The 16,226-nt window shown below is 38.3% G+C and overlaps 1 protein-coding gene across 1 annotated transcript; it reads left to right on the plus strand.

Moving 5' to 3' along the window:
• The first annotated feature begins 2,576 nt into the window (after positions 1-2,576).
• Positions 2,577-13,159, plus strand: LOC103282457 (asialoglycoprotein receptor 1). The gene is made up of 6 exons (XM_062966959.1): positions 2,577-2,766; positions 2,895-2,966; positions 4,525-4,617; positions 7,560-7,714; positions 10,533-10,639; positions 12,735-13,159. The coding sequence occupies exons 1-6, from the start codon at positions 2,592-2,594 to the stop codon at positions 12,883-12,885; spliced, it is 753 nt and encodes a 250-aa protein (XP_062823029.1). The 5' UTR covers positions 2,577-2,591; the 3' UTR covers positions 12,886-13,159.
• Positions 13,160-16,226: the final 3,067 nt, after the last annotated feature.

A 16,226-nucleotide genomic window follows, 5' to 3' on the forward strand; every position in this document is an offset into this window, starting at 1 on the left:
TATATTATAAATGAGGGCGAGGGCCAGGTAAATTACCTTGGAGGGCTGCAGCCGGCCCCCGGGCCTTAGTTTGGGGACCCCTGCAGTAGAGTCTCACTTATCCAACCTTCACTTATATGTTCTGGATTATCCAACGCATTTTGCCTCCCGCCCTGATCCTCAGCTGTTTCTCTAGGCAGCAAGGACTGAACTTTTCATGGATTTAAATTTCCAACAATGTTGCTACTGTAAGTTCATTTTATGCAGTTCTATCTTTATTTGTAGTCAGTTTGTTAGTAGCCAATGTTTTTGTAGTCAGTATTTGCAATACATTGCGATGGATTTTAATCTTGGGCATTCTTAAATTTTTATATAATGTGATTTTATTTTGTAATGGTATCTGTTTTATATGAACTGTTGTTTCGTAGATTGTTTTATATGAATCGTTGTTTTTACATTGTTTTTAGGCATTGAATTTTTGCCTATTTACTGTAAGCCGCTTTGAGTCTCCTCGGAGAGAAAGGCGGGGTAAAAGTGATGTAAATAAATAAATAAATAAACAATAAAATGTTTTGGTGTTTAATTCGTAAATACAGTGATTACTACATAATATTACAGTGTATTGAACTGCCTTTTAATAATAATAATAATAATATTATTAATAATAATAATAATAATAATAAGTTTATTTGTATCCCGCCTCCATCTCCCCTGAAGGGGACTCGGGGCGGCTTACAGCAAAATCAAAATACAAACAATGATAAAATATAAAACATCAGGACAAAAACAAAACCAATTAATATATATATATATATATATATATATATATATATATATTATACACAATAAGTTAAAAAACACAACGCAGAATTAAAACATCAGGTTAAAAACAATGAGGTTGCAATAGTGGATAAGCAAAGTGTACGGTGCACATTATGGGTAACAAATTCATAAATAGATAAAGTGCATTAGAATCATTTAGATTTTCTGTCAATTTGTTGTAAAACATGATGTTTTTCGTGCTTAATTTGTAAAATCATAATGTAATTTGACGTTAAATAGGTTTTTCCTTAATCCCTCCTTATTATCCAACATTTTCGCTTATCTAAAGTTGGATAAGTGAGACTCTCCTGTATATATTAGAATCATGCAGTTTGGAACTTTTGGAAAACACCTTTTGGAGATGATAACATTTTAGAAAAGCATGACTTTTCAGACATGAGATAAAACTTCTTTAGAACAGAATCTTCTCTTGTGGTATACAGCCAGATGTAATTATGCAAGGCAATGGTTTCAGTTGTTAGACTGAATAACCTGTTATCTCTGATCTGTTAGGAAAACAGAGACTCTATTGTATATATAGAAAACTGTAAACAACAGGATCATAGATAAATTTATTACTAGAGAAGGCTTGAAGAAGGTTGTCATTTCCAAATAATAATATATTATATGTTATAATGAATAATAATAATAATAATAATAATAATAATAATAATAATAATATAGCAACCTCTATTTAAAGATGGACACCACTTAATAATAACAACAACAAGAACAATATAGCAATTACAATTCCTTTGCCTTGAAATGGGTACATAGACTTCATAAGGTTGGAAGGAACCCCCAAAGGTCATCTAGTCCTACCCCATTCTGTCAAGATAAAGCTCTCCAGAGAGAGGCCCGTACAACCTCTGTTTAAAGGTGGACACCACTTAATAATAATAATAATAATAATAATAATAATAATAATAATAATAACACATCACACAGTCCTAGACACTTGGGAAGTGTTCGACTTGTGATTTTGTGATACGACATCCAGCATATCTATCTTGTTTGCTGTGTCATAATAAAATAAAGTAATAATAATAATAATAATAATAATAATAATAATAATATAAAAACATGAACAAATATATATTGTTTATTTATTACCAGCTTCTCCTTATGGCTCAAGGTGGGGCACAATATAGTTAAAATACATCATCATCATCATCATCATCATCATCATCAAATACATTCAATAAAAAAATATATAAACATACCCTGTTTCCCCAAAAATAAGACATCCCCAAAAAATAAGACCTAGTAGAAGTTTTGCTGAATTGCTAAATATAAGGCCTCCCCCAAAAGTAAGACCTAGCAAAGTTTTTGTTTGGAAGAATGCCCAGCGCCTGCCAAACAGAACACCAGAGTATGCAGGATTGGTAAATGTACATACCATTTGTACATGGAAATAATGGTTATAACAAGAAATTCTTGATCGGATTCACAGTTTGTCTGGTTATGCTGGTTTGTGATGACAACTACTGTACAGTATATAATAAATGTTTATTTTTTTGTCCAACAATAAATGTGAATTCTTCTTCATGGAAAAATAAGACATGCCCTGAAAATAAGACCTAGCACATCTTTGGGAGCAAAAATTAATATAAGACACTGTCTTATTTTCGGGGAAACACGGTATACTTTTTTAAAATAAAATACACATATTGAAATGGAACAGAAATGAAGTGCGGCGGAATACTGGAAGTTGTGGTTTCACAAGGCCTTCAGCCTCCTCTGCCAAAGAGAACAGGTTCCTTCCCAAACTAAAACTCCCACATTCAGCCATGGCAACTAAAGCGGTGTCAAACTGCATTAACTCTACAGTGTGGACGCACCCACTGACTCTGCTCTTCTTCACTCCAGGGCGCAAGCTGAACGCGGATTTGTCAGGAATGCAGGGAAACCTCAAGAGCATCAACCAGACCCTTTTCTCAGAGTTGGCTTCTCTGAAGGAAAAAGGTAAATAAAGAGAGATTGGGATGAAACATCTCTTTTTTTGCACAAGAATAAATGTGCAAAATAGTAGCAAAATCTTGGGGGGAATTGGAGCAGGTGAAGAGTAACTTGGCTCGTGTCCACCCATCCAGGAGCAAGTGAAGCTAAATTGGTGGCAAAGATCAACGCGATGGCCAAAAACCTGACCGAGGAGGTGAAGGAAGGTAAGGATGGAAAATGCAGAATGATGCCCTCTGCGCCCATTGAAAAGCATGGCGCATTGCCATTTATGGGGTTCACTCTGATCTGTGGCTTCATTGATCCACATCTAGCAAAACATGTCCCTTGCAGGTACTTTCCAAGAACTCCAGTGCAATTCTATAGTATTTTTGGACCAGTTGAATGTGTGTGTGTGTGTATTAGTATTATATATATAGTGTGAGTGTGTTTGTGTGTATGTGTGTGTGTGAGTGTGTGTGTGTATGTGTATATATATATACTGTATATATATATATACACAGTAGAGTCTCACTAATCCAAGCCTCGCTTATCCAAGCCTCTGGATAATCCAAGCCATTTTTGTAGTCAATGTTTCCAATATATCGTGATATTTTGGTGCTAAATTCGTAAATACAGTAATTACAACATAACATTACTGCGTATTGAACTACTTTTTCTGTCAAATTTGTTGTATAACATGAAGTTTTGGTGCTTAATTTGTAAAATCATAACCTAATTTGATGTTTAATAGGCTTTTCCTTGATCAGTCCTTATAATCCAAGATATTCGCTTATCCAAGCTTCTGCCGGCCCGTTTAGCTTGGATAAGTGAGACTCTACTGTATATATAAGTATTACATATATGTTGTGAGTGTGTTTGTGTGTATGTTTGTATGTGTGTATAAATATATATAAGTATTATATGTGGTGTGAGCATGTTTGTGTGTGTGTGTGTATATATATATATATTAGTATTATATATGGTGTGAGTGTGTTTGTGTGTGTATATGTGCATGTGTGTGTATGTAAATATATATACTGTATATACATATTAGTATTAAATATGGTGTGAGTGTATTTGTGTGTGTGCATGTGTGTGTGTATATATATATTAGTATTACATATATGTTGTGAGTGTGTTTGTGTGCGTGTGTGTATATATATATTAGTATTACATATATGTTGTGTGTGTGTTTGTGTGTATGTTTGTATGTGTGTGTATAAATATATATATATTAGTATTATATGTGGTGTGAGCATGTTTGTGTGTGTGTGTATGTGTGTGTTAGTATTATATATGGTGTGAGTGTGTTTGTGTGTGTGTATGTGTGTGTGTGTGTGTATATATATTTAGTATTATATATGGTGTGAGTGTGTTTGTGTGTGTGTATGTATGTATGTGTGTATGTATATATATATATATAAGCATTATATATCGTGTCTGTGTATATATATATATATATATATATATGTTAGTATTATATATATATATAGTGTGTGTGTGTATATATATATAGTGTGTGTGTGTATATATATATATATATATATATATATTAGTATTACATATATGGTGTGAGTGTGTTTGTGTGTGTATGTATTAGATATATTAGGCATGGGTAAACTATGGTTCTCAGGCTGTTTTGGACTTCCACTATTCCTAACAGCCGGTGTATGCATATGTGTATGTGTGTATATATATATATGTGTGCATGTGTATATATACACACACACACACACATTATATATAAAATTCTCTCTGTTGCTCTTCTTTCTTTCTGTGCAGCAAAGACGCAGTTCCGGGATCAGATCTCAAAGCTGCAAAGTGCAGTCCTCACAATGAATTGTGAGCTGGAGGATGCGAAACACAACCGCACAGGTTGGGAAATTGGCTAGAATGGGGAATATTCAGGAAGTGTGTGCCCGCCTGGCAGGGTGGGCGTCGGTCAAGCAATGCGTTGATTTTGCTTTGATTTCCAGTTCAACACCAATGGGTTGTTCAATGTGTAAACCATGGTGTTGCCAAAATCAGCCTATCTGCCACCAGAGGGCAGTAGAGTCCTGTTCCCAAGCAAACCGTGCTACTTTGAAAGCCAGGGAAAACATAACCTGGTTTGGAGGCAATAGCAGAGGTTTATTCCCCTGGCCAGATGAGTGACAGAACAGCGTAACTGCCAAAAGAACTGTCATTTTTTAAAATATAGCCACAGGGTTCACCCCCATTTCAACGGTCCTCCCCATGATCTTATAGCACTTTTAACTTCCTCATGCTTACGACTTACTTAGCGCACTTTTGCCCAGTTCATTTTGATGACTTTATTGTTGTGTTTTAACTTGTGTTCTATTAATGGTTGTGATTTTATTTTTATTTTTTTAAATTTGATTCGTGCGTTTTTCGGTACCTGATGTTATTGTTTGTTCGTTTTGTATTTGTAAGCCACCTCGAGTCCCCTCGGGGAGATGGAGGCGGGGTACAAAAATAAAGTTATTATTATTATTATTATTATTATTATTATTATTATTATTATTATATTAACTCATACAGAAAAGTGCAGCACATTTTTATAAAGTTTGGCAGCTATTCAAACATCTCATTTAGTACTAATGGACTTTGGAAGGTTGGAATAATCTCTACACAAAAAATGAGGCTTGAGAAACTGTCAATCAAATGGGTCAACAAAGTTCTTGATAAGTCCTGGGGGTTGTTAGCAATCAGTCTCTCATCAGGGAGTCCATGGGAAGAATTTGTGTTGTTTTTCAAGGCAGCCACATAGTCCAAAGTCACATATAATATAATAATAATAAAACTATTTATATACTGCCCTCTCTCCTCGAGGGGCTCAGAGTGGTTTCCAATACATAATATAAGCTATGATATTTGATAACCTTGGGTCTAATGGATCTTGCGCTGGTCCTACTATACAACAGGGATTAGGTTGTAGAAACAGAATCTATATATATAAAAGGGTAATGAAATTTTGGCCTAGGACAAAACAACAAAACTACGCATCCCAGAAACACTAAACTTGGCAGCACAACCCCTCATCCATGCCTCTACGTTCATACAACAAAAAGAAAAGAAAAATGAAGTCCTAATTAGAGGGAGAGGAAGAATTGTTTTTATCCAATTGCTGCCAGTTAGAAGGCTAAGCTCCGCCCTGGGGACAGGCAGAGTTAGGCCTCACTTAGGCCTCTTCCACACTGCCTATAAAATACAGATTATCTGATTTTAACAGGATTATATGGCAGTGTAGACTCAAGGCCCTTCCACACAGCTATATAACCCATTTATAATGGACTTAATGTCAGGGGAAAACCTTGACCCTTTACCGTAACTACCACCAATTCCTCAATACTTTATTTCCCATACAACCATACTTCGCCACAGCAACGCGTGACCGGGCACAGCTAGTAGTAACATATTGGAGCTGGCAGTTTGAATTAGATAAATTTTTGCAACAGTTAAGAAGTTAGGAAAAAAGGAAAGAAGCACCCCATAGACAGCGAGAAAGAGCTGGGTCGATATATATATATATATATATATATATATATATATATATATATAGTCTGTATGTGTGGGTGTTTCTTGGGGTGACGAGGTTAAGGTCAATAGTCACAGCCTAATGTTGGCTCCAGAGATACACTTTCCCAAGTACATATAGTATATCAGGATTCAATGTCTATGGCTGGACCCCAGTTTTGTGTATATACTTGAGTCTTCACCTCCATCTGTTTATTGATATAGGAGAAGCTCTAAAAATGTTTTGTCAATGTAAACCACTATAAGGGGTATGTCTATGGCCTGAAGGCTTCCTACCAAACCAGTTTTTAGGCTTGGTAAATGATCAGATTAATCCTCCCAGGGATGTTTGGGGTTGGGCTGGGGCTGAGACCCAACCAAGCTCTAAATCTATATATATATAAAAGAGTGATGGCATCAGGGCAGCGGACAAAACAACAAAACTACAGGCCCCCCAACCTCGAAATTTGACAACACAACCCATCATCCGTGGCTCTAGGTTGATACAACAAAAAGAAAAGAAAAATAAAGTCCTAATTAGAGGGAGAGGAATAATAGTTTTTATCCAATTGCTGCCGGTTAGAAGGCTAAGCTCTGCCCACTTGGTCTCCTAGCAACCTACTCGGTCCAGGGGAAAGGCACAGTTAGGCCTCACTTAGGCCTCTTCCACAGATTATCAGATTTTAACTGGATTATATGGCAGTGTAGACTCAAGGCCCTTCCACACAGCTATATAACCCATTTAGAATCTTATATTATCTGCTTTGAACTGGATTATCTTGAGTCCACACTGCCATATAATCCACTTCAGTGTGCATACTAAACATAAAGACAACCATACAACAGTCATTCAATACCACCACTACCTCAACAATTTCTCACCAACACCACCAGACAACACCACAGCAACGCGTGGCCGGGCACAGCTAGTATATGTTATAAATTTATAGTTATTGTTATTAAGGGGGGGGGGGGGTTGATTTATTGATAATATGGGGACATTTGGGGAAAAGGGACCTAAGTCTCAACTCATGAGAAATTCCTCTTAGCTTCAAAGGCACTTAGCCTGAAAGTCATTGTATGCACAGCATCTTCAAATTTGTTCATGAAATAAAATTTGGGTGCATTGAAGCATCAGAAAAGCAAAGGTGTCATTCTCTCAGCCAATGCAATTTTGGGTTTTGGAGTATTTTGGAGCCCTGGGAGTCGTAGTTTTACAAGGTCTTCAGCTTTCTCTTTGCAACTGCAACGGCATATAGTTTTCAATCCTGTTTTAGGATTTTCTTCTCGTCTCTCTGTAGGAACCAGTAAAAGGATCTGCTGCCCGAAAGGCTGGTTCCCTTTTGCCCGGAACTGCTATTGGTTCTCAAATTCGGAAAAAACCTGGGAAGAAGCAAAACTGGATTGTGAAAATAAGGAGGCCCACCTGGCCATCATCACTACGTACCTGGAAAAGGTCTGTTTAAGTTTACCTGTTTATTTTTAATGCCATTAGTATTTGATGCTATTTAATGCTATTTTAATGTTTGTGTATTAAATAATAATAATAATAATAATAATAATAATAATAATAATAACTTAAAGCACAAACATTAAAATAGCCTTAAATAGCATTAAATAGTATTAACAACAACAACTATTATTATTATTATTATTATTATTATTATTATTTTATTATGACACAGCAAACAAGATCGATACGCTGGATTTCATATCACAAAATCACAAGTCGAACACTTCCCAAGTGTCTAGGACTCTGTGATGTATAGAGTTATTATTATTATTATTATTACTAGCTGTGCCCGGCCACGCGTTGCTGTGGCAAAGTGGTAGTGGTATTGGTTAAAAATTGTTGTGTAATTTTTATTTGACGTTATTTGCATTTTTTAAATTAATGTTATTGTAAGTTATATTTTTATTTATTATATTTTATTATTTTCTTGTATTAGTTTTAGTTATTTTCTGTTATTATAGTATTTTATTGTATCATTTTAAAGTGTTTTTTATTATTTTTATTGGGTTGCTAGGAGACCAAGTTGGAGGAGCTTAGCCTTCTAACTGGCAGCAATTGGATAAAAGCAATTATTCCTCTCTCTCTAATTAGGACTTTATTTTTCTTTTCTTTTTGTTGAGGCGTGGATGATGGGTTGTGTTGTCAAATTTTGAGGTTGGGGGGCCTGTAGTTTTGTTGTTTTGTGGGTCGCCGTGATGCCATCACTTTTATATATATAGATTATTATTATTATTATTATTATTATTATTATTATTATTATTATTGCATCAGTGGGATGCTGGGATATGTAGTTTGGGAAGAGAAGGCTATGGACCCGGTGAAACTACAACTCCCAGGATGCCATAGCATTAAAAGTGCATTCATGCTACTGTGCAGAATGCGACCTTTCTGGCAGCCGGAAGGAAATTGCTCAAATTACCCACTCAAAGTGCATCTACACCAGAGAATTAATTCAGTTTTGACACCCTTTTGTTTGGGCTCAAATGCTATGGCATCCTGGGAGTTGTAGTTCGGGGTGGCACCAGTCCTCTTTGGCAGAGAAATCTCAATGATCTTGCAAAACTACAATTCCCGGGATCCCATAGCCTTGAGCTGTAGCAGTTAAAGTGATATCAAAGTATATTCATTTGATAGTGTAGATGCACCAAACTACAACTCACAGGGATTCCGTAGCCTTGAGTTGTGATTTCTTATAGTGGGGCCAAACTACATCCTTCCTACAATGTCAATGCACCCCAAGCCAGAAAAGCCGAGAGGTTGGTGCCTTGTCAAACTACAATTCCCATGGCTTTGTAAAGTGGCATTTATTTATGTATGTATTTATTTACAGTATTTATATTCCGCCCTTCTTTCTCACCCCGAAGGGGACTCAGGGCGGATCACATTATATACATACTAGCTGTGCCCGGCCACGCATTGCTGTGGCGAAGTATGGTGGTATGGGAAATAAAGTATTGAGGAACTGGTGGTAGTTAAGGTAAAGGGTCCCCTGGGCTGAGTGGGTTGCTAGGAGACAAAGTGAGCGGAGCTTAGCCTTCTAACTGGCAGCAATTGGATAAAAACAATTATTCCTCTCCCTCTAATTAGGACTTTATTTTTCTTTTCTTCTTGTTGTATCAACCTAGAGGCATGGATGAGGGGTTGTGATGTCAATTTTCGAGGTTGTGGGGTGTTTACTTTTGTTGTTTTGTCCGCTGCCATGATGCCATCACTCTTTTATATATATAGATAGAGCAAACATTCAATGCCCATATACACATAGAACCGAGACAGAGACAGACGCAGAGGCAATTTAACCTTCTCCGGAGGGGATGTTCGGTTCTGGCCACAGGGGGGAGCAGCTGCTTCATCATCCACTGTGATGGCATTTCCTCATTCCAACATCATAAATTAGTTAAATTTGCTTCCCCATTTTTTTATAAGTGGTACCTTATTTCCTACTTGATAGATGCAACTATCTTTCGGGTTGCTAGGTCAGCAACGAGCAGGGGCTATTGTTTATTTTTTAATTGACGGGTGCTCACCCGGACACGGGCTGGCCTCGAACTCATGACCTCATGGACAGAGTGATTTATTGCAGCAGGCTGCTCACCAGCCTGCGCCACAGCCCGGCATTGAACTGCATCCGTTTGACTTTGAACCAGACATGACTAAATCCATTTGACTTTGAACCATTTGACTTTGAACCAGCCTTAGGCCGGATCTACACTGCCATATAATCCAGATTACCTGCTTTGAACCGGATTGTCTGGGTCTACACTGCCAGATAATCCAGTTCAAAGCAGATACAGTAGAGTCTCACTTATCCAACATAAACGGGCCGGCAGAATGTTGGATAAGCAAATACGTTGGATAATAGGGAGAGATTAAGGAGAAGCCTATTAAACACCAAATTAGGTTATGATTTTACAAATTAAGCACCAAACATCATGTTATATAACAAATTTGACAGAAAAAGTAGTTCAATACGCAGTAATGCTACGTAGTAATTACTGTATTTATGAATTTAGCACCAAAATATCACGATGTATTGAAAACATTGACTACAAAAATGCGTTGGATAATCCAGAACGTTGGATAAGCGAATGTTGGATAAGTGAGACTCTACTGTAATCTGGATTTTATATGGCAGTGTAGAAGGGGCCTAGGTTCCCACTCTTGGAAATGGCTCGTGAAACATGGTTTTGTGGTTTTTATGCTCCAGGCTCTTTTATGTATTTATGGGGTTTTTGTTTTGTGTGTGTCTTTTCCCTCCCGCTAGATGTTTGTGGTGCAACACACCAAGCCTCACAACTTCTGGATCGGGCTGTCCTTTGTCAACAGGACCTGGAAATGGGTGGACGGGACGGCCTACGCCATGCGCAGGATGTGAGTGTGAGGAGCTGCTCTTGTTGTGGTGGGACTCTGGGAGTCGTAGTTTCCCAAGGTCCTCAAACTTCTCTCTCCAAGTATGCTGGTGCCTGACCAAACCACAACTCCCAGCATTCCACGAAAGCATGGTGAAATGGCAGACAAAGGTTTGAGGCAATGAGACAAAGAGAGTTCCAGTGGCTGTAGAAAAAATGACGTCTTTATTCTCAATGGCCAATGAGAATACAGCAATAAAGAAAAAGGAGACCTTCTCCTGTAATCAGGAAAGCGAAGGTAACTTAGACAAAGAACACAGATCCTTATATACTATTTTGGCTTGCCTCTATCTACGTCACACAGGTATTATCAATCACCAATTAATGTCAAAAAAGTCTTACTGGGCACTTAACTAAAAGCTTATCTTTGCATTTTCCTAAAATATAGACTACTTTCAAGACCTCCATTAGGCGTTATCTTTGGAATCCTCGCCTCATCCATTAGGGATTCTCATTAATTAAGGAGAATCCCCTTATCTCACCTGTCAGAGACCTATTAGCACTGGAATTCTCATCTCATCCATTAGGGATTCTCATTAATTAAGGAGAATCCCAGTTATCTTAGCTGTCAGAGACTTAATGGCATTCCCCTCATGGTGCCAGGTCTTATCTTGACATCCCAAAAAGCCTTAATCTGTCCCTTGTCCATTAGCTTATCTATTCTGGTTGATACTTAACATATGTCTCAGTGAACTTTGGTCTTGCTATGGGCAGACAGTTATTTTGCTGAGCAGAGAGCAGTTTTTAAGGCTAGCACACAATCTGCTGGTGATTACATTTCTCTTATATCTATTTCTTTAACATGATTATTCAATATATGGTTTCCAATACAAGTATTATATTTTCCTAATACACCTTCATCAATGGAGCCATGGCAGTCAAAGTGGTGCCAAACTACATTAAATTGGCATGGGCCAATTTTGGCCCTTCGTCCAGGTGTTTTGGACTCCAACTCCCACAATTCCTAACATCTGGTATTAAATAATAATATATTACGGTTCTTGCAAGTCCTTTATTTGCTTTGACTCTGTCGTGCTGCAAATAGCCATGCCATCCAAATCTGAGAGCGAGGCTTTCAAATTGCAGTCACCGTTCATTTTTAATTCTAATTTTTTGATTGTCTAAGTATATAAAATATATGAAAAATGTTATATTTTTATAATATAAATATATAAATATATATAAATATATGAATATTTTTATTTATATATAAATATAAAAATAATATATATGATTTTATATATAATATATAAAACATATATAAAAATATATAAAATATATTTTAAAAATCCCCTTGAGTTGAGACCAAAGGTTTCTCCAGTCTCTCCATAATAATAATAATAATAATAATTGTATGTACTCAAGTATAAGCCTAGTTTTTCAGTCCTTTTTTAGGACTGGAAAAAAACTTCCTCGGCTTATACTCGGGTGAGGGTCTTGGTGGGCTTATATTCAGGTCGGCTTATACTCAAGTATATATGGTATATTTATTATTTTTCTCTATTATTATTGGTATTGTTACATTTATTATTTTGCTCTATTAATTATTATTATTATTACATTTATTATTTTTCTGCATTTATTATTATTATTATTACATTTATTATTTTACTCCATTATTGTTGTTACTTTTCCATTTATTTTACTCTATTTTTTATTATTAATACATTTATTATTTTATTCTATTTATTACATTTATTATTTTACTGTATTTATTATTATTATTACATTTATTATTTCACTCTATTATTATTATTATTATTATTATTATTATTATTATTATTATTATTATTATAAGGCTACATAAGCCCATTTACTTTGAAGATCAGATTGATTTAATCAGGGTTGAATTATTATTATTATTATTATTATTATTATTATTATTATTATTATTAAAAGTATTGATTTGCTTTGACTTTGTCATGCCACAAAAAACCATGCCACCCAAAACTGAGATCCGGGTTTCCAAGCTGCAGGCAAATCGGTTTCCAGAAAGACCGCATTACATGCAATGTCTTGCCATATGAACCCCATTCTCGTCATGCTTCTCCTTGCAGAGACTGGCGGCCCCAGGAGCCCAACAACTTCTCCTTCCTGGTGCCCATGGAGAGTGCGGACTGCGTCCACATCTATCGGGACGGCCTCTGGAGCGACGAGCATTGCCAGTACCGCTATAACTGGGTCTGCGAGATGGAGGCCAAGGGCTAAGCGGTACCGACGCGAAGACAGACAACGACGGTGGCACTCTGCACATGGGCAGAGGCCGGCTGTGATCTCCATGGGGGTTGGGAGAGATGGAGGCAAAGGGTTGGATCTCTTCAGCCCTCCAGCCAGGTGTTTTGGACTTCAACTCCCACCATTCCTAACAGCCTAGTCCAAAACACCTGGAGGGAGGACCAAAGTTGGCCCATGCCTGGGCCAGACAGTTTGCAAAAGTGCTGTGATTCTTCTAGGAAATAAAACCACGGCACTCTTCACATGGGCAGAGGCAAGCTGTCACTCATTGGGGTTTGATAGTCACGCAGTGCTTCTTGTAAGTCAGAGCATGGTCCAGGGTAACACCTGTTGTGAATTGAAGAGCCGTTAAGCTCTAATCACCCTCTTTATCACAGGGCTGGGCTGTGGCGCAGGCTGTTGAGCAGCCAGCTGCAACAAATCATTCTGACCAAGAGGTCATGAGTTTGAGGCCAGCTCGGAGCCCGTGTTTGTCTTGTCTTTGTTCTATGTTAAGGCATTGAATGTTTGCCTTATATGTCTAATGTGATCCGCCCTGAGTCCCCTTCGGGGTGAGAAAAAAGGGCGGAATATAAATACTGTAAATAAATAAATAAATAAATTTATGAGGTAAATTCCCATTAAAATAGCAGAGAAGAATGCAGCGGTGAGACTTACGAGGTGTGAGTTATGGAAGGCCTCTGTGTCTTCAGGAAGGCAAAGGGATGCAAAGTTAGCTTTCAAGTTTAAAAGCATTTATTGAGGTAAAAAGAAATCCATTGATGGATAGAAAAGGTTTGGAGCTAATTAGCTAATCTAATCTGATCTAATACACATAGACGGATCAAAATAACAAAGGTCTAGATAGCTACATCTTGACTACAAGAGCGGACAAAGTGTGTCCTCTTTCTGGAACAAAGCAGGAAGAACTAATGCCGACCAACCTCGTGGGTCTTTTCTTCTCTAGGGCCATAAACATTCCAAAGGCCAAATTGGGGAAGTTATGTCAACCTTAGGAGTGATCACTAAGCATTTCTAAAGCATCAAAGGGGTGGGTTGACCTAAACAGGACATGAGGGAGGAGACAATAGTGAAGCCTAATCAAAGCATGCATGGAACTGGGGAAGGTGTCCCTAACTCTTTTTCTAGGCTTCCTATCTAACCATGGAGACTTAAACAGTACAGGATGACATTTTTCCAACAACTCCCAGGTATGTGGGTGTGCTGCAGTACTCCAATGTAATTCCTTCCCAGGTGATCCTCAGAGCTCGAGATGCTTGTCTGTTCTTAAGATGAAAAGCACGTCTGCATTTTAGATGGATTAGGGATCAGCTGGTTTTCCCTGTAACAGGCAGTAAGAGCACCTAAAGCTTCAGAGAGCTTCTGTTCAACCATTTCAAAGCTCTCTGCTTGAGCAGTGATGGCATGATGGTCAGCATAGATGAAACTCTCTGGGCCTTCTGGCAATGTTAAACATGGATGGAGTAAGCACACTCCCCCGAGGCAGGTTGTTCTTCTGTTTTTTGTGTGATGCTGCAAGGAAGTAATAGCGTTAAAGGCTTTCGTGGCCCAAATCACTAGGTCGCTGTGAATTTTTCAGGCTATATGCCCATGCTCCAGTAGCATTATTCTGGAGTTCCCAGTGGCGCAATGGATTAAATCCTTGTGCCGGCGGGACTGCTGACTTGAAGGTTGGGTTGCTGACCTAAAGGTTGTCGGTTCAAATCTGGGGAGAGTGCAGATGAGCTCCCTCTGTCAGCTCCAGCTCCCCATATGAGGATATGAGAGAAGTCTTCCACAAGGATGGTAAAACATCAAATATCCGGGCATCCTCTGGGCAATATCCTTGCAGACGGCCAATTCGCTCCCACACCAAAAGTGACAGAAGTTGCTCCTGACACATACACAAAAAAGTATCTCCTGGTGTTTCACCTGCATCTGTGGCTGGCACCTTCGGAGGTTTGTTCAGAGGTCTGTTGGAAGTGAGGCAAGTGGCGCGCATATACTATACCTGTGGAATATTGTCCAGGGTGGGAGAAAGAACCCTTGTCTACTTGAAGCAAGTGTGGATGCTGCAATTAGTGAGCTTTAATTAGCATTTGAGTCTCCATGAAGTTTGCGGAGTCAATCAGTGAATGTACCTCGTATCTGCCTAGAGGTAGCCTGGCTGTTGTTACCTGGAGGCACCCTCTGGCAGGTGTTCTTAATTGCTTGTTGTCTGGAGCTCTCCCATTTCTGAGTGGTGTTCATTATTTACTGTCATGGTTTCTGATGGTTTTTGAAATACTGGTAACCAGATTTTGCTCATGTTCATGTTTTAATGCCTCCAGGCAACAAAGGCCAGGCGACCTCAATGCAGATACCCTTGCTGATTGACTTTGCAAGCTTCAGGAGTGCTCCATGCTGTTGAAGCTTGCAAATTGCAACATTCACACTTGCTTTAAACAGACAAGGATTCTTTCTCCCACCCTAGACATTATTCCACAGATACACATTATTCCACGGCCACGCGTTCCAAGTGGGGTTTTCTTTGTGGCATTCAAGGTGGCCTAGAAAGGATTCCCCTAGGTATGAAGCAGCCAGGCTTTGAAGCTGCAAGGCTATTCAATGGTATGGGTAACAATGGAGTCTCCTAGGTATGAAACAGCCAGTCTTTGAAGCTGCAAGGCTATTCAATGATATTCAAGTTGGCCAACAATGGATTCCCCTAGATATGAAGCAGCCGGGCTTTGAAGCTGCAAGGCTATTCAATGGCATTCAAGTTGACCGACAATGGAGTCCCCTAGGTATGGAGCAGCTAGGCTTTGAAGCTGCAAGGCTATTCAATGGTATGGGTAACAATGGAGTCTCCTAGGTATGAAGCAGCCAGTCTTTGAAGCTGCAAGGCTATTCAATGATATTCAAGTTGGCCAACAATGGATTCCCCTAGATATGAAGCAGCCGGGCTTTGAAGCTGCAAGGCTATTCAATGGTATGGGTAACAATGGAATCTCCTAGTTATGAAGCAGCCAGGCTTTGCAGCTGCAAGGCTATTCAATGATATGGGTAACAATGGAATCTCCTAGGTATGAAGCAGCCAGGCTTTGGAGCTGCAAGGCTATTCAATGGTATGGGTAACAAAGTTGCCCATGAAATCCCAGATTCTCTGCTTTGAACTGGATTATATGGCAGTGTAGACTGAGATAACCCAGTTCAAAGCAGGTATAATAATAATAATAATAAGAAGAAGAAGAAGAAGAAGAAGAAGTCAATTGTTGGCTTCCTATTAAAATTACAAAACTGTGTGCTGGGCATCCTGATGGGCTTTAGAGGATCCTAGAAGAAGATGCAGTCAG

This window comes from Anolis carolinensis, unplaced genomic scaffold, assembly GCF_035594765.1.
Source record: "Anolis carolinensis isolate JA03-04 unplaced genomic scaffold, rAnoCar3.1.pri scaffold_54, whole genome shotgun sequence".
Taxonomy (NCBI): domain Eukaryota; kingdom Metazoa; phylum Chordata; class Lepidosauria; order Squamata; family Dactyloidae; genus Anolis; species Anolis carolinensis.